Raw genomic sequence first — 19,885 nt, 5'->3', positions numbered from 1 at the left:
GTCTAGCCCAGATGATTTGTAGGGGTCCAGATCAGCTGTCTGAATTTGTGTGAAGGAGAAGCGGGGGGGGGGGGGGACATGGGCAAGTTGCAGCGGAGGGTGCAGAGCTGGTGGCCGGGGTAGTAGTAGCCAGGTGGAAGGCATGGCCAGCCGTAGCAAAATGCTTGTTGAAATTCTCGATTATTGTAGATTTATCGGTGGTGATAGTGTTTCCTAGCCTCAGTGCAGTGGGCAGCTGGGAGGAGGTGCTCTTATTCTCCATGGACTTTACAGTGTCCCAAAACTTTTTGGAGTTAGTGCTACAGGATGCAAACTTCTGTTTGAAAAAGCTAGCCTTTGCTTTCCTAACTGCTTGTGTATATTGGTTCCTAACTTCCCTGAAAAGTTGCATATCGCGGGGGCTATTTGATGCTAATGCAATACGCCACAGGATGTTTTTGTGCTGGTCAAGGGCAGTCAAGTCTGAGGAGAACCAGGGGCTATATCTGTTCTTAGTTCTGTATTTTTTGAATGGGGCATGTTTATTTAAGATTGAGAGGAAATTACTTTTAAAGAACAACCAGGCATTCCTCTACTGACGGAATGAGATCAATATCCATCCAGGATACCTGTGCCAGGTCAATTAGGAAGGCCTGCTCGCTAAAGTGTTTTAGGGAGTGTTAGACAGTGATGGGGGGCCTGGGTTAGCCTCTACATCACCTGCAGGGCCTGGGTTAGCCTCTACATCACCAGAGGAACAGAGGAGGACTAGAATGAAGATACAGCTAAAGGCTTTAAGAACTGGTCTTCTAGTGCGTTGGGTACAGAGAATAAAGGGGGCAGATTTCCGGGCGTTGTAGAAAAGATTCAGGGCATTATGTACAGACAAGGATATGGAAGGATATGAGTACAGTGGAGGTAAACCTAAGCGTTGGGTAACAATGAAAGAGATAGCATCACTGGAGGCACCGATTGAGCCGGTCTCGGCGTGTATGGGGGGTGGGACAAAGGAACTATTTGAGACAGTTTGAGAGCGACTTGGGGTTCTACAGTGAAATTGTATAATAAGAGCTAACTGGAACAGCAATAGGCAAGGCATATTGACATGGGAGAGAGGCATAAAGCAATCACAGGTGTTATTAGAGAGAGCTAAGACAACAACTGGTAATGGCGATAAAGTTTGGGCTGAGGCTAAACAGATAAACGGGACAGGGTACCGTGTAATGAAGCCTGTTACAATACATGACCAAAAGTATGTGGACACCTGCACGTCGAACATCTCATTCCAAAATGAGTTTGTCCCCCCTTTGATGCTATAACAGCCTCCACTCTTCTGGGAAGGCTTTCCACTAGATGTTGGAAGATTGCTGCGGGGACTTCCATTCAGCCACAAGAGCATTAGTGAGGTCAGGCACTGATGTTGGGCGGTTAGGCCTGGCTCGCAGTCGGCGTTCCAATTCATCCCGAAGGTGTTCGATGGGGTTGAGGTCAGGGCTCTGTGCAGGCCAGACAAGTTCTTCCACACCGATCTCGACAAACCATTTCTGTATGGACCTCGCTTTGTGCATGGAGGCACTGTCATGCTGAAACAGGAAAGGGCCTTACCCAAACTGTTGCCACAAAGTTGGAAGCACAGAATCGTCTAGAATGTCATTGTATGCTGTAGCGTTAAGATTTCCCTTCACTGGAACTGAGGGGTCTAGTAAGAACCATGGAAAACAGCCCCAGACCAATATCCCTCATCCACCAAACTTTACAGTTGGCACTATGCATTGGGGCAGGTAGCGTTCTCCTGGCATCCGTCAAACCCAGATTTGTCCGTCGGACTGCCAGATGCTCCACTTCACTTCACAATAACAGCACTTACAGTTGACCAGGGCAGCTCTAGCAGGGCAGAAATTTGACAAACTGACTTGTTGGAAAGGTGGCATCCTATGACGGTGCCACGTTGAAAGTCACTGAGCTCTTCAGTATGCTATTCTGCTGCCAATGTTTGTCTATGGAAATTGCATGGCTGTGTTCTCAATTTTATACACCTGTCAGCAACGGGTGTGGCTGAAATAGCCAAATCCACTAATTTGAAGGGGTGTCCACATACTTTTGTATATATAGTGAATCTCTCAGGTATAGGAGAGACACTTCAGAACAAACTTCCTTTAGATTTGGGGACCATCTGTTGTTCCATGTAGTGAATATGTTATTCAATGTGTTTGTATGGGCTAATAGCAGTAAGGCCAAATACAATTGTTCATCAATTATATATATATATATTTATATATATTGTTTTTAGAAGGTAATACCAAGGATCATTTTGCATATATTATACTTCAAGATGTCTTAAAATTAAAAATCAAATTGCAAAATGATCCTTGGTATTACCTTCTAAAAACAATTCCATATAGCTTAGTAGAACCCCTCCCCCAGTTTAGACAGGGCTTTGACTCTTATTTAATGGATGTATTGTTTTAATAAAATATGTTTATTTCATTGATTATTATGCTCTCTTGAATGTTAAATCCAGTGGCTATGCTACTGCATTGTAGGGTGGGGCAGGTGTTCATCTAGGGGTAGAGATACCTAGCAAAGATGAGCAAGGACTGTCCAAAATGTCTTCCTTGTTCCTGGTTACCTCCACACTTGTTCCATGATGGTGCTTTTCTCTTTGTCTTGAAAACAACAATTGATGGTACCTTGACATGAAGAGGCAGACTGAACCTCCACGTGCCCATCCAAATGCGTTCCTTACCCTTCCTTATCTGTTAGTACGTTGCTCGTGCAGTCTTCAAAACAGGAAACGTTCACGACAAGGGACTGTAGCATATGCAAATGTCGGAATATTTCCTTTGTAGACATTCCCAGGATTTCCCCAGCTCTCTGTCTTGATGCCAGTGAGTTGCAATGTTCCGTCTAAACTGCGCGTGTCCGCGACCGCGCACCTCCTCCAGGAGTGCCACGCAGAAGAAATGCTATGCCGCACAGACACAAGAGATTGAACTTCACTGAGTTCGCCCCATTAGTTTGCACTATAAAGATCAATGCTTTTTCTGTGATCGAATCAAAATTATTGCAGCCCCTTTTCAATGCAACAAAACAAAACAAATCTAACTTTTCAAGATTGAGTCTATGATTTTGTTGTAGGGAGAGCCAGAGCGCAACCGAGTGAGGGTGGCCCACCAGCGGTCTTTCAATCACCCGCGAGTGAATGCGCTTTTCAGATCAGTTCAGATCAGAGCGCAGAAGCGCGCGTTTGCACGTTTGGTGATATTCTTTGCTAGTTAGCGAGTTATTAGCCCAGTTATAGATCAGTTATAGATAAATATATGTCAGCAATGGGGAGTTACTGCTCCCTACAAGAGCAAAAAACGTGTAGGCTACAATTAAAGTTGTCTTTGAAACGCCAGTCAGGTAAAAAGCTTATGTCTTAATTAAAGGGGCAGTGTATTTTGAGACAGGCTAGAATACGCAAAAAAGCCAATATGCAGAGGGGTAGCCTACATTGTCTAATTTTCTGTATGGTAATAATAATAAATTGCATTTTGTAAAGTGGTTTCTTGCATCATACAACATAATACAATGCAATTTAAAGCCACCTATTTGGCCCCACGTAAAAAATCATAAATTCATGTCAAGCCGTTCAAAATGTAAAAATGTTTTAAAAAGTTGAATGCAATGGAGGCCTGCATTGAACACCTCATACAGGTTACACTAGGCTATATCATAGAAATCAAAAGCTATTTCCATGTGAAAATGTTATGGGATTTGCTTCATTGGTTTTGTTGGTAGGCCTACATTATGGTCAAAAAGCCCATGTGTGTGTGCGTGTGTATGTTTGCGCTCTCTGTGTGTATATGTGTGTTATGTGTGTGTGTTTGCACTCTGTGCTGTGTGTGTGTGATCCTTCTGACTCTTAAAGAATGTGTTCTCCCTTTCTCTTGCTCCAGAATGCATAATGGAGGAGAGGTGCCAAGGCTTTGGGATGTCTTGACATGAGAGAGGCCTTGGATTGAAGCAGCTCAAACAGGCTCCAAGTCAGGCACCAAGATGCCCCAAACAGTCCCCTTTTACAGTTCATTAAGGACGCAACACTTTATTATATACAGTACTTAAAACATGCAAGGATAAATGAATGGAGACTTTCTTTGCAACATGGGTGCTGTTATCTCTGAGACAGACATACAGTCTCATCTAAAAATGTCTTTATCATAGCATATTAGGGTGCAACTTATAAGCACTTAGTATTAGCCATATACAGAATCCCACTGTTTGACCAACTTTGGACAAACAATGTTCCAATGACTTCGGACATTAATTAATTCATGTTCATTCATGATTTATAAAGGAAATAAGTACAGTATTTAAAAAGAGAGATGGCCCATTAATGTAAAGTGTAACCAAGATAATGACACCAAGATAAGGTTATGGAAATGATATCCCCAGAATCACACCAAGAGCCATCATAAGACCAAAGCAATATGAACCACATATATAGTGGTAATGCAATAATAATGTATATAGTGGTATTGTAATAGTATATAGTGGTAATGTAATAATATATAGTGGTAATGAAATAACACATAGTGGCAATGTAATAATTTATAGTAGTAATGTAATAATATATAGTGGTAATGTAATAATATATAAAGGTAATGTCAAAATATATAGTGGTAATGTCATAATACCGTGGTATTGCCATTCTGCCCTTCAGCAGTATACCCCCCAACAAAAAACCTGCTCCCCGGGCACCGATGACATGGACGTCAATTAAGGCAGCCCCCTGCACCTCTCTGATTCAGAGGGGTTGGGTTAAATGTGGAAAACACATTTTGGGTGAATGCATTCAGTTGTGCAGCTGACTAGGTATCCCCTTTCCTTTCCCAGATTCCCCAGTGTTTGGCTGTGGAGGAGCAACACAATCCCTCTGACCCTCTAAGCATAACATAACCCAACTGATCCCCTGGTCACATGCCCTGGGAGGTGGCAGCCAAGGTCTTGGAGAAAGAAGCCTTGGGATTGGAGGTGTTCGAACAGGCTCCAAGCCTAGAACATTCCCCTTTTTTACGGTTCCAGGTTCCTGACCTTCTCTGCTTCAAGTGTAATACACAGTACAAACTACAGAGAAATGAATATAAACATAGAGGAATTATTTGAGAAAACAAGTCAGGAAATAATGAATGATGAGAAAATTTTATGGGCATACAATAAAGAGAATATGGGAGAATGTCAAGATGCAGTCAGTGTAGGTCACTGTAGGACATATCTCCATCACTAACACAACCATCTAGGTATCGCATGGTACAATTGGGGAAACCAAAACTCTTTTAAAATTGTTATTATTTGTCCCTACCATGGAAAAACTTTGAGGGATGAGAACCTGGACCAGAAATAGAAACTATTATTCATAGTTTACTGTGAGGTCTGACCTGTCTGACTTCAGGAGTATATCTATACATAGCAGCTTGGTTGGTTGAGTGGATTTATAAAAGGGTCTGTCAAACAGGAGTCAGAAGGGAAAGGAAGGAGATACCTGACCCTGTAGAGAGTGGGGAAGAGAAAACTGCACTAAGATCACACACAGTCAATAGGACAGCTACAGCTGAGAGCCACAACATATGCTGGGACACGGATACCACTGTATGATTTTCTGTTGTATTTATCCACAAAAACCTGTGTCAGGTAAGTGACTTGAGGCTTTTTTAGTGTGGCAACACATTTGTGTAGTGTTTTTTATTTTATTTGTTTCATTTAATAGTAAGCTGTATTTGTAGGGAGACACTGTTGGACATTTGTAGAGATAAAGACTGTTGTTGTTGGAAGCGATGGCTTTATCTGGACCATGCTTCCAGAGGGGTTTGGAAGCTCTACGGAGACAAGATGAAGCATTTAGAGGGGATAAACACAATATAGATGGAGAGGGAGAAGAGTGTTCAGGGGATGTGAAAGAAAATGATCAGTTGAACACAGAAGAAGAAGAGAACGATGATGAAGCATTTAGAAGGGAGGAAAACAGCAAGATAGATATAGAGAGAGAGACAACTGAAGAAGAGGAGGATGACGTTCAAGAAGTGAAAGAACTAAAAGAAGAGTGGACAGTTGTTAGAGGGCAGAAAGGTGGAATAGAGGATGTGGATTCAATAAGGGTATACGGCAGAGATTCCTATACAAGAGAAATGTTCCAAACCCTGCAACAGCTCAGGGACTCCTCTCTCCTCACTGACCTGACTCTGAGCACTGAGGATGGGCAGCGTCACCACGCGCACTCCCCTGTCCTGGCTGCTGTCAGCTCCCTCGTACACCAGAGACTGCAGGAGAGGGATGAGGAGATGGAGAAGAGGAGGGAGAGGAGAGATATTGACATGTATATACAGACAGCGATATCCATCAGTCTGGGTCTTGGAGTGGGGTGTGTGGGGCTGGCAGGGGTGCTGGAGTTTGCCTACACTGGGACCATAGCAGCTCTGAACAGAGAAACACTGGCCCAGATACAGACTGCAGCTAAAACACTAGGGGTCCCCAGAGTTCTAGAACTCTGCAGTGAAGAGGAGGAGAAGATGAAGAGGGGAGAGAAGAAGAGGGCAGAAGAAAATAAGAGATCTGCTGAAGAACAGATGAAGGTCAGTCTTCAGTCCATCAGACAGTTATGGGCAGAGAGAGTGGGCTGTGATGTGGAGCTGGAGGTTGGTGGGACATCATTTCATGGTGAGTAGACTGAAGTAAAAATACGTCACAACTATGTACTGTTGAATGATAGAGGAGACAATTTATTCATGGGGGCTCGTCCAGGATCAAGCTAAATAACCCATGCATGCTTATGATGGTAATAATATTGATTTTGAGCATGTGATGTTAAATGTGATGTTAAAGGTCCAATGCAGCATGTTTTCTTTTATCTTAATATCAAATCATTTCTGGGTAACAATTAAGAACCTAACTGTATTTGGTTTAAATTAAAATGGTCAACAAGAAACAAAAATATATTCTTAGCAAAGATCAATTTCTCAAGCAAGAATTTAGCTGGACTATTTGGAGTGGTCTGAGTGGGGAGGGGAAAACAGAAAATTAGCTGTTATTGACAGAGAGCTTTGAACTCACTTTCGTATTGGTGTATTAACTAATTTACAACCAGGTGATGTCACCAGGCAGGACAAAACCCCATCACACCAAAACAGACAGACATTTCAGGTGGTCTTTTCAAACAGCTCTTACACTAAAATGGCATGATCATAATTTTCACAATTTCACAGTATTAATCCAACCTCATATTGTAGAATTATACACTGAGTGTACAAAATGTTAGTAACTCTTTCCATGACATAGACTGACCAGGTGAATCCAGATGAAAGCTATGATCCCTTATTGATGTCACTTGTTAAATCCCCTTCAATTAGTGTAGATGAAGGGGAGGAGACAGGTTAAAGAAGGATTTTTGGCACAATTGAGACATGGATTGTGCCAATCAGAGGGTGAATGGGCAAGACAAAAGATTTAAGTGCCTTTAAACGGGGTATAGTTGTAAGTAGGTGCAAGGCGCACCGGTTAGATTGTGTCAAGAATTGCCACACTACTGGGTTTTTCATGCACAACAGTTTCCCGTGTGTATCAAGAATGGTCCACCACCCAAAGGACACCCAGCCAACTTGACACAACTGTGGGAAGCATTGGAGTCAACATGGGCCAACATCCCTGTGGAACGCTTTCGACACCTTGTAGAGGCTGTTCTGAGGACAACTCAATATTAGGAAGGTGTTCCTAATGTTTTGTACACTCAGTGTGTATAAAACACTAGAAAATCACGTTTTTGACTGCACTGGGCCTTTAAATACAGTGTTTTCCCTAAGCACCGGCTGTCGACTAATCAGCCAATAACAGACTCATTGTCAGCCGGTTTCATTTTCCACTTCATTAACTAGGCTTCGTTTCATTTAAAGTTTCAATTCGCTAGTCAGAAAAGTCTGTATATAGAGTACCACAGTATGAGTCATAATACCCATACAACCTAACGGTCAAACAGGGAAATTGTTTTTTTCTTAGGCTTTTGCCAAAATAAACTACATTGAAAGAGTAGACTAGATTTAGTTTTTGCCCCAATAAATGTAATTTAAAGGGCAGACTAGACTTGTTTTTCTGACTAGATTACTAATCTACCGCCTTCCCTCAGTCCCACCCACAGTGATTGATTGACAGGCCGAACTGTTAAAGGGATAGTTCGCTCAAATTACAAAATTACAAAATGGTTGTCTTACCCTAAGTGTCCACAGCAGCAGAGCCAATAAAATACATAATTTGAAGAACAAAAATAATTGTGGCAATTCATATCTTGCAGTAAATATGACTTAAATCGCAATAGAATAAAAGGTTTAATGTAAAAAAGGTTATCTTACTTAGAAAGTAGGCCTGATCATACAGGTGTAGGTTTTGACGTTATCCAAAACAATTAACAACACACTGAAGTCATATATTTTCAGTCATTTTTATTGCAAAGTCATTTTAAAGCAGTCATTGTAAAGTCATTAAAGTATTCAATAATTTAGCTGTGTAGTTTGAATGGAATCAAGGCATTAGAATGTACCAGAGGCCACCAAAATAGAGCTTGTGCTGCAAAATAAAATCACCCCAGGACCCCCCCCAGCCTGGAACTCACTGGCTGGCTTTTCTTTTTGGCTGGCTACTCCATGTACTTACGGAAAACACTGTAAAAAAGAATAATAGGATGATATATATTAATATTATTAGTATATTAATATATAATAACAAAATAATAATATTAAATATGAATTGTATATTTTTTTGTTAATTGTTGGGGACTCATCTGGGATCAAAACAAATTGTAATATTATGCCTTTTGTCTTACATCTGAATTCATAAGAGTCATGATAAACCAGATGTGGAAGTAGTCTATTTATGAGATAACAACAATAATCAATTTCCTCTTCTCTCTCCTGACTCAAGTCCACAGAGTGCTCCTGTCTGCCAGTAGTGACTACTTCCGGGGAATGTTCACCAGCGGGATGAAGGAATCCCAGCAGCCCTGTGTGGCCCTTCCCTTCCTGGAGGCCTCTGAGCTGGAGGCCCTGATTGACTGCTCTTACAGCGGGTCCCTCCCCCTCTGCTGGGGACGTGTCTTTGAGATCACCTGCATTGCCTTCCAGCTCCAGTTCCAGCCCGCCCTCTTGCTGTGCCTTGACTTCCTGGAACAGGAAATGGACGCCCACTCCTGCCTGGACGTGGCATCTTTCGCTGAGGCTTATGGGATAACGGAACTCCTCGAAGTGGCCAACGACTTTGTCCTGAGACACTTCCAAAATGTGGCAGCCACCCCTAAATTCCAAGACCTACCAGTTAAGAAGCTTATAAAATACCTGAAAAGCAACTCCCTCTTTGTACCCTCAGAGCTTGTGGTCTTCAAGGCAGTAGTGGTCTGGATCGAGGCCTGTCCAAGTCAAAGGCTTAAATTCACCAAAGAGCTGGTGAAGAACATCCACTTTCCCCTCATGACCTTCACGGAGTTCAGTGAAGTTAAAACCGCAAAACTGTGGACTGAATGCAACATGAAACATCTCTACCTGACTATACTGGAGGACTTTCGCTCCTATCACGTTACACCTTGGAGCCTGTGCAGGGTCTACAAGCCCAAGGACAGTCTAGTCTTGGTGGGTGGAGACCAGATCTCTGCCGACTTTATCCGGCGATCCCCCAGCAGAGAACTGTGGTTCGGGAACTCTATGAGGAACTACACAGGCATTGTGAAGACAGTTGAGTGGAGGTTGCTGGGAGAGATGCCAAAGCCACCAAGGTTAAGTCACGAGGTGGCTGTAGTCGCAGGGAAGTTGTACGTGCTCGGGGGACAGAATTATAAAGGAATGCTTGCCGTTTTAAACTCAGTCTACAGGTGAGATAAGAACTTTGGGGTTTGTATCTACTAACTAATGAGTCCTTTAGGTATTAATATTTTTACATATTTATGTTTTTACATTATTTTCTTCCTTCATCTCTCATTCTTTATGTTCTTTCAGATATAATCCGCTTCAGGACCGCTGGGAGAGATTGGCCGACTTGCAGGAGAAAAGGTGTAATTTTTCAGTGGGTGTTCTGGACGAGATTATATATGCCATTGGAGGGTACATTGATCCAGAAACTAACCTGGATAGTGTGGAGCGCTACTGTCCAAATACAGATTCTTGGAGGTAAGGTTTTTCTCTGGTAGCTCAAAAAGGAATGGTATCACAGAATCGCTTGCGGTAGTTAATTGTTCCATTGGAAATGGTATGTAGCTTATTAAGTACAACTTTGTTTCTTTATTGCTATCTTTACCGAATGTGGCGTTCCCTGTTAGCTTTGCCCAACCCTTGGACATGACCTTGAGTTGCCACGCTGCCACATTGTTGGATGGAGAGATCTTCATCTCAGGGGGGTTCGACTGCAGGTCCCAGTGTCTGGTGTCCATGTTCCTGTACCATCCTGAGAGAGGAACAACCTACCTGGCAGAGATGAGCCAACCTCGAGCCCATCACTGCATGGAGACTTTAAACAATCATCTTTATGTGGCTGGAGGAGTCACTGTTGATGAAAACATGACGTCTATCGACCAGCTGGCCTGTGAGGTCTACGACCCTGTTAGTGACTCCTGGAGCGCCCTCACACCCCTGGCCGTCTCCCATGTTGGAGCAGCCTCTGTGGTTCTGGAGGGGAAGATCTATGTGCTGGGAGGATACTGCCAAGAGGACTACAGGGAGACCAGACTGGTGCATCGTTATGATCCCACCAACCAACTTTGGGAGAATATCGGCGAGATACCCGGACCTAACACTGACATAAGAGCCTGTTTGCTCCACCTGCCCAAACACTTGAGACAATGAAAAATCACTATACATCCCATAACACCACACTAAATATTATGCCACTACATGACCTACACCTTACTCCACCCAACTCTTATAAGTTAAGAATACTGAGTATACCATCCATCTAGCTAACACCAAGCTATATTTTCAGTTTTGCAAATCATTTATTTTGTATATATTTAGCTCACACCATTTCAAATCAATAATAAAATGATATATAAATGTTCTCTACTGTTGTCACGGTGTAGTAATGGTGTGGTGTGGAATCAGGCGCAGAAGCAGATGTACAGTCCAACAAGACTTTACTAGTGAGAGCAAAATAATCCAAAAACGGCCTGAGGCCAAACAGACGCACACAGGCGTCAAATACGAGCGCACAAACACAGGGCGCAAAAACTCTCCTCAACCGAGGAGGAAGCTAATCGTAACTGGCGTACCGAAACACGGGTAACGCACAAACACCTGACACGAAACAATTACACACAACACTACACTAACAACAAGGAAACTAAATAGGGTGCTTAATGAGACATAACACAAGACAGGTGTGGCTAACAGACAAAACCAATCAAACAGGAAACATAGAACATACAACGGTGGCAGCTAGAATTCCGGAGACGACGAACGCCGAAACCTGCCCGAACAAGGGAGAGAGGCAGCCTCGGCCGAAACCGTGACAGTACCCCCCCCCTTGACGCGCGGCTCCAGACGTGCGCTGACTCCGGCCTTGGGGACGACCCGGAGGACGTGGAGCAGGGCGCGTTGGATACCCCCGATGGAATTCCGTCAGGAGCGACGGGTCCAAAATGTCTCTCCTCGGCACCCAGCACCGCTCCTCCGGACCGTACCCCTCCCACTCCACTAGATACTGGAGACCCCCCATCCGACGTCTCGAATCCAAGATGGACCTCACGGAGTACGCCGGTGCCCCCTCGATGTCCAATGGGGGCGGGGGAGTCTCCTCTATCTCATTTTCTTGGAGCGGGCCCGCTACCACCGGCCTGAGAAGGGACACATGGAACGAGGGGTTAATACACTTATACTCCACAGGTAGCTGTAATCTATAACATACCTCGTTCAACCTTCTCAGGACTTTAAATGGCCCTACAAACCGCCGACCCAGTTTCCGACAGGGCAGGCGGAGGGGCAGGTTTCTGGTAGAGAGCCAGACTCGATCACCAGGTGCGTACACCGGTGCCTCACTGCGGTGGAGATCAGCGCTCGCCTTCTGACGTCGGAGGGCCCGCTGCAGGTGGACGTGTGCAGCGTTCCAAGTCTCCTCCGAGCGCCGCGCCCACTCATCCACCGCAGGAGCCTCGATCTGGCTCTGCTGCCAGGGTGCCAGAACCGGCTGGTAACCTAACACACATTGAAATGGAGTTAGGTTAGTGGAGGAATGGCGTAGGGAATTCTGGGCCATCTCGGCCCAGGGAACGTACCTTGACCACTCCTCCGGCCGGTCCTGGCAGTATGTTCTGAGAAACCTACCCACATCCTGGTTTACGCGTTCCACCTGCCCATTACTCTCCGGGTGGTACCCCGAGGTGAGGCTCACCGAGACCCCCAACCGCTCCATAAACGCTCTCCAGACTCTGGAGGTGAATTGGGGACCCCGATCAGCCACAATGTCCTCGGGTACCCCGTAGTGCCGGAACACATGGGTGAACAGTGCCTCGGCAGTTTGTAGGGCAGTAGGAAGACCCGGCATGGGGAGCAAACGACAGGCCTTAGAGAACCGGTCCACAACGACCAGGATGGTAGTATTCCCTTGGGAGAGGGGAAGGTCTGTTATAAAGTCCACAGAGAGGTGGGACCATGGTCGTTGTGGAACGGGCAGGGGTAGCAACTTACCCCTAGGCAGATGTCTAGGCGCCTTACACTGGGCGCACACCGAGCAGGAGGAAACATAAACCCTCACATCCCTTGCCAACGTGGGCCACCAGTACTTGGCACTAAGACAGTGCACTGTCCGGCCGATACCCGGATGTCCAGAGGAGGGTGACGTGTGAGCCCAATAGATCAATCGATCCCGAACCTCGAGCGGAACGTACTTCCGACCCTCCGGGCACTGTGGTGGACTAGGGTCGGTGCGTAACGCCCGCTCGAGTTCAGTATCGACCTCCCACACTACCGGTGCCACCAGACACGACTCAGGCAGTATGGGAGTGGGCTCCACGGACCTCTCCTCCGTGTCATACCGCCGAGACAGCGCATCTGCCTTGCCATTCTGTGACCCAGGGATGTACGTGATCTTAAAAGTAAACCTGGTCAAGAACATACTCCATCTTGCCTGGCGAGGGTTCAGCCTCCTCGCCGCCCGGATGTACTCCAGGTTACGGTGGTCCGTCAAAATGAGGAAAGGGTGTTGAGCCCCCTCAAGCCAGTGCCTCCACACCTTTAGAGCCTGTACCACGGCTAACAGCTCCCTGTCCCCTACGTCATAGTTCCGCTCCGCCGGACTGAGCTTCTTAGAATAAAAAGCACAGGGGCGGAGTTTAGGTGGCGCGCCAGACCGTTGTGAAAGCACGGCTCCTAAACCGGCCTCTGACGCGTCCACCTCTACCTGGAACGGCAAAGAGGGATCCGGATGCGCCAGCACCGGGGCCGAGGTAAACAGGTCCTTCAGCCTCCCAAACGCCCTGTCCGCCTCGGCCGACCACTGCAGACGCACCGGACCCCCCTTCAACAGAGACGTGATGGGAGCTGCCACCTGTCCAAAACCCCGGATAAACCTCCTGTAGTAATTTGCAAACCCCAAAAACTGCTGCACCTCCTTCACAGTGGTTGGTGTTTGCCAATTACGCACGGCCGACACCCGGTCTACCTCCATCTTCACCCCTGACGCAGACAACTGATAACCCAAAAAGGAGACCGACTCCTGGAAAAACAGACACTTCTCTGCCTTCACATACAGGTCGTGCTCCATCAGCCTCCGCAACACTCTACGCACCAGGGCCACATGCTCGACACGGGTAGGCGAGTACACGAGAATGTCATCAATGTACACAACCACCCCCTGCCCCTGCATGTCCCTGAAGATCTCATCCACGAATGATTGGAAAACTGACGGAGCGTTCATCAACCCGTATGGCATGACCAGATACTCGTAATGGCCCGAGGTGGTACTAAAGGCTGTCTTCCATTCATCACCCTCCCTGATGCGCACCAAGTTGTACGCGCTCCTGAGATCTAATTTCGTGAAGAAACGCGCCCCATGCAACGACTCAGTCATGGTCGCAATCAGCGGGAGTGGATAACTGTACTTCACCGTAATCTGATTGAGACCACGGTAATCGATGCACGGGCGCAAACCACCATCCTTTTTCTTCACAAAAAAGAAACTCGAGGACGCAGGGGAAGTGGAAGGCCGTATGTATCCTTGTCTCAGAGATTCGTCTATGTAAATCTCCATAGCTTTCTTCTCCTCCTGAGACAGAGGATACACATGGCTCCGTGGGAGCGCAGCTCCTGCCTGGAGGTCTATCGCACAATCTCCCTGCCTATGGGGTGGCAACCGCGTCGCCCTCGCCTTACTAAACGCAATAGCCAAATCCCCATACTCAGGGGGAACGTGCAATGCGGGCACCTGGTTTGGACTCTCCACCGAGGTAGCCCCTACGGAAACACCCAAACATCTACCCACACACTGAGCAGACCACTCCATCAGAGCCCTCTCCTGCCACGAAATAGCTGGGTTATGGGTACTCAACCAGGGCATGCCCAGCACCACCGGATACGCAGGAGAGTCAATCAGGAACAGCTGAAGTGGCGCCGTGACCTCCCTGATTAAGCCCGTACCCAACGGACGACTATCTAGGGCATGAACGGGGAAAGGAACATCAACAGGAATAAGGGGAATCCCTAACGCTAAACAAAACTTTTTATCAATAAAATTCCCAGCCGCGCCTGAATCTACCAGCGCCTTATGCTGGGAATGAGGTGCTACCTGTGGAAAACGCACAGGCATCCAAAAATGGGCAACAGTGAGCTCTGGGTGAGTGGGGCGCCTACTCACCTGGAGGGAATCCCCAGTGCGGGACCTGTCGTCATCCTCCCTAGGAGGCCATCCCCAGCACCTAGCCGCGGTGTGTCCTCCCCGACCACAGTTGGTGCAGTGGATGGACCCCCTACCCAACCGACTCCTCCTCTCTCTAGCGCCAGCGCCCCCGAGCTCCATAGGACACGGCTCGGAGGCGCTGGAGGGTGAAATGGACGGACCCCCCTCAGGACGTCCGCGGGTGGCCAATAGGTTATCCAGCCTGATGGACATGTCAACCAGCTGGTCGAAAGAGAGACTGGTGTCCCTACAAGCCAGCTCCCGACGGACGTCCTCTCGTAGGCTACATCTGTATAGATCGACGAGGGCCCGCTCATTCCACCCTGCATCTGCCGCTAGAGTACGGAATTCGAGCGCAAATTCTTGGGCACTCCTCCTCCCCTGCCGGAGGAAGACCAGACGCTCCCCCGCCGCTTTCCCCTCCGGGGGATGGTCAAACACCGCCCTGAAGCGGCGGGAGAACTCGTTGTAGGTGATCGTCTCGGCGTCGATCTTCCTCCACTCCGCGTTGGCCCATTCCAACGCCTTCCCGGACAGGCAGGAGATCAGGGCGGACACGCTCTCATGCCCCGAGGGTGCCGGGTGTACGGTGGCCAGGTACAGCTCCACCTGGAGGAGGAATCCCTGACACCCAGCCGCGGTTCCGTCGTAGGCCCTCGGGAGAGAGAGTCGGATTCCTCGGGGTTCTGGCGCTGGAATGGGCGGACTGGCCGATGGTGCTGGCAGGGAGGGAGGTGGTGGAGGCGCTCCCCAGCCTCGGAGCGTGGTGATCACCTCCTGCAGGGCGGTCCCCATCTGCTGTATCTGGTCCTGTTGTTCCCGAACCTGGACCTCCAGTCTCGTCGGGGCTGCTTCGGCTCCTGCTGATTCCATGTCGGGTGTGTAATTCTGTCACGGTGTAGTAATGGTGTGGTGTGGAATCAGGCGCAGAAGCAGATGTACAGTCCAACAAGACTTTACTAGTGAGAGCAAAATAATCCAAAAACGGCCTGAGGCCAAACAGACGCACACAGGCGTCAAATACGAGCGCACAAACACAGGGCGCAAAAACTCTCCTCAACCGAGGAGGAAGCTAATCGTAACTGGCGTACCGAAACACGGGTAACGCACAAACACCTGACACGAAACAATTACACACAACACTACACTAACAACAAGGAAACTAAATAGGGTGCTTAATGAGACATAACACAAGACAGGTGTGGCTAACAGACAAAACCAATCAAACAGGAAACATAGAACATACAACGGTGGCAGCTAGAATTCCGGAGACGACGAACGCCGAAACCTGCCCGAACAAGGGAGAGAGGCAGCCTCGGCCGAAACCGTGACAACTGTCTAACAGCTAACTGAACCAGCTGGCGGAATTGCTTATTTTCAATAGGTAAATTCAAGGTAGATGTACAAGTTCATGGTGAAAATCAAGCTATTTAGCTAACCAGCTAGCTACTTTTTGGCATCTGCTTTAGTGTCACATTCTAGGGCTTGGGTAATAAATTAACTATCATTAGCTAGTTCCAAATTTATAACCAATTGCCATAGCCAACTTATGTAATGTAACATTGATCTTACAAGCATTTATTTCAATGGATGAGGATGTTAATATTGTTTTAACACTGTTTTAACACTTTATGTAGCATGTGCCATACTTTAATCACTATATTCACAAGGACACCAGTTAAGCAACTTAAACGTGTTTATTTCTCTCCATGTGCAGGCTATAAGTGAATTACTATAAAAAACAGGAAGGGCATTACAATTTCAGGGTGGCTTCATGTCCTCTTGGGAAATTAGAAACTGGGAAGTGGGAAGTCATAAGTCTAACATGAATGTGTTCACTTGCCTTTGAAGTCAGAAAAATTATTCAACCAATAAGATTTTAGCTAGCTTATCAACATTGCTAATAATAAAGTTAGCTAGCTTGCTTAACATTGACATATGATCAAACTAGCTACATTTGTCTACATTTCTCCAAAAACGTGTGACTTTTCTGTCCTTGCATTTATGGCAGTGTAAGTTGTCATTACATCATATATCAATAAGACATTTAACTTGAACCCTGTATGAATCCTGGATCTAGCTGTTGGACAGTTTTTTGTATAAAGATATCAGAAATGCAAGGTAACTATGTAACATTTCGTGTCTCCTTATGTAACAGGGTGAAAACAGTTTTCATGGGCACACAAATCCAAAATGATGTAGGCGATTGCAAAATAGAATGCTTCTAACCAAAAGAGTCACCTTACCTTGATACTTAAAACCTAAATCGATACTGTCATTTACATGGTTCTTCAATAATTAAGCATTAGACTTGTTGGATGGCATTTAGTGTCCAGCTGATTAGTTACACCGTGATATTTTTACACATCATCATCTGATCCAGGAAGGAATTTTCCGAATGACAGTCAAGTGACCAACAGCTGTTGGGATAGTGCATGTGCAACAACAGCCCAAGTACTGGAAAAAAAGGTGTTTGCCAGAAAAGTCGAGAATATTTTGGTGTCTCATTCGTTATGCTGGTGAAGACAGTTGTGCCTGGATCCACGTTGGATCAAATATCCCTTTGCGAATTGATGTTGATCATCTGTTGTTGTCTGATTGATTTACAGCAAGGTCTCATTAGATTTAACAAACAAAGCATCAAGTTCATGAATTCATGTTTTCATATGTTTTTGTGCCTCGGATTGGACACCTAGTCTATTGTGCGCAATTGTATAGGATAGACTTTTGCTAAACACCCAAAGCTCTTCCTAATAAAGCTGCAATATGTAACTTTTTGAGCGACCCGATGAAATTCACATAGAAATGGGAGTTATAGATCTGTCATTCTCATTGAAAGCAAGTCTAAGAAAAAAGTATGAGAACATTTATGAACTCACTACTGTAAGTCACTCTGTATAAGAGCCTCTTCTAAATGACTAAAATGTCAATGTAAATGTAAGAAGCGGTAGATCTGTTGTATGTGTGTTATTTCGTTTCTGCATATTTTACTTTGTTTTGTACACCAGCTTCAAACAGGGTTATGGAAAATGTATTTCACAGCGGATTAGATGGTACAATTATTCTCTACACTATACTTGCTTGTTTTGTCACATAAACTGAAATTAGGCAAACTATTAGCATTTTTGCAACCAGGAAATGGTGGAGAGATTTCTGCATGGTGCATCTTTATTCTAGATATAATGACAACAAATTATACAGAACCAAAATATTAAATCAACATGCAACAATTTCAAAGATTTTACTGAGCTACAGTTCATATAAGGAAATCAGTCAATTGAAATAAAATATTTAGACCCTAATCTATGGATTTCACATGACTGGGCAGGTGTGTAGCCATGGGTGGGTCTTGGAGGGCATATGCCCACCCACTTGGCAGCCAGGCCCACCCTCTGGGGAGCCAGGCCCAGCCAATCAGAATTAGCTTTCCCCCACAAAATGGCTTTATTACAGACAGAAATACTCCTCAGCGCAGCTTTTGGCTGTACTCAATCTCTGACACTACCACCTCTCAGTCTCACAAAAAAATCATAGATCTTTTGAGTTGCGCCACTGTGTTTCATGGTACGGTGTTGTATATTCTCATGGGCTTTAACGGGATGATTTTTACCATACATGGTTAATTAGGGGTGTTTCGAAATGCAAATAGCCAAAGTCTTGCACGAGCACTGAGGCTGAAAACAATTAGTATTTATCATCAGTGGAGGCTGCTGTGGGGAGGACGGCTCATTATAATGGCTGGAACAGAGTATTTGATACCTTTCCACTAATTCCGCTCCAGTCATTACCACAAGCCTGTCCTCCCCAATTAAGGTGCCACCAACCTCCTGTGTTATCAATGGTTATCTCTTACAGGTGTGAGTATGATGCTCTTACGATTGTTTGATAAATCACACTTTTTCTATGTGTACAAACATTCTAAATTCAGTTCGTAAGTAGTATTTTAGAATAGTTTCTACGCAATATTGATAAATGAGGCCCCTGGTGTAGTTATCTCAAGTACCCAAAAAGGCCACTAAATGTCATACAATCAGATAGGAATACAAATACTAGATAGTACAATACATATAGATGTATTTCTAATAGAACAAAAGCCATGTAAAAAATGATCAAAGGAAGTGTTAGTATAAGGAACCCATACTCTCAAAGAGAGCAATACAGCCGAGAAGCAGGAAAGAAAGAAAACACACACAGAACACTATAAACATACAGAACCAGGAGAAATCTAGAAAACAACTAGATAAAGGTTCAAGGGGAACTGCAACATCTGATTTGGCCTTGTTTTTTGTCTTGCTCCTTAAGAAATGCTGACGGCCATGACAGGTGCCAAACGTGAGTTGGCTTGGGGGTGTGGTTTGATGTGGGTGTTTCTTGTGTGTGTCCTGGCCACCACAAAGACACAGCCGTATGTCATAATCTTGCCCGCAGCAGTTTCCTCCCACTCAATGACAACAAACAAACCTCCTGCAGGTTGAGTTCAATAACTACAGGCAGATGTGTGGTGAGATGCTGGAGGAAGCTTTGAGTAGGTCAGTAGCCCACAGAGTAATATGAGCTGAATGCAATTGCTGAATTTATGTAGATATTCTAAACTAATTGTTTTAATAACTTTCAAATGTAGTAACAGGTCAATGTAGAATAATCAACCCTTTACATAATACCATAGAAGCAGTGTTCTGCTAATATAACACTGTGCACCTTTCATTGTAATTTCCAGCCGATACAGATCAGATTAGAGACATCAGTATCAAGCCCGTCTGTCAGTCTGGACTTCATCACATCATCTTACATGTCTCCATGTGCTGGCTCCATACATGTTTCTGTGAACACATACACACATAGTCACTGTTCTATTACCAATGACAGTTAGGATAGGTCATATCTGACACACAAACAGGTACTATGCTGAAGTTTAAACAGGTCAGATAAAACCCACCAAATTATTGTATCCCCATCAAACGACCGAGGCTGGCGTCTGGCAAAAGCATCTACAGTCCTCTCCATCTGTAGA

The 19,885-nt window shown here is 45.5% G+C and overlaps 1 protein-coding gene across 1 annotated transcript; it reads left to right on the top strand.

Annotated features, from left to right (window-relative positions):
• Nucleotides 1-5,795: 5,795 nt before the first annotated feature.
• LOC311112920 (kelch-like protein 33) lies at nucleotides 5,796-10,832 on the top strand (the record flags this gene model as incomplete). The annotated part of the gene is made up of 4 exons (XM_084156063.1): nucleotides 5,796-6,675; nucleotides 8,926-9,865; nucleotides 9,990-10,160; nucleotides 10,310-10,832. The coding sequence occupies 4 exons, from the start codon at nucleotides 5,796-5,798 to the stop codon at nucleotides 10,830-10,832; spliced, it is 2,514 nt and encodes an 837-aa protein (XP_084012189.1).
• Nucleotides 10,833-19,885: the final 9,053 nt, after the last annotated feature.

Source organism: Coregonus lavaretus, assembly GCF_964263955.1.
Source record: "Coregonus lavaretus genome assembly, chromosome: 39".
Classification (NCBI taxonomy): domain Eukaryota; kingdom Metazoa; phylum Chordata; class Actinopteri; order Salmoniformes; family Salmonidae; genus Coregonus; species Coregonus lavaretus.
Note: the sequence above shows the minus strand (reverse complement) of the source record. Positions and strands in the feature narration are given on the sequence as shown.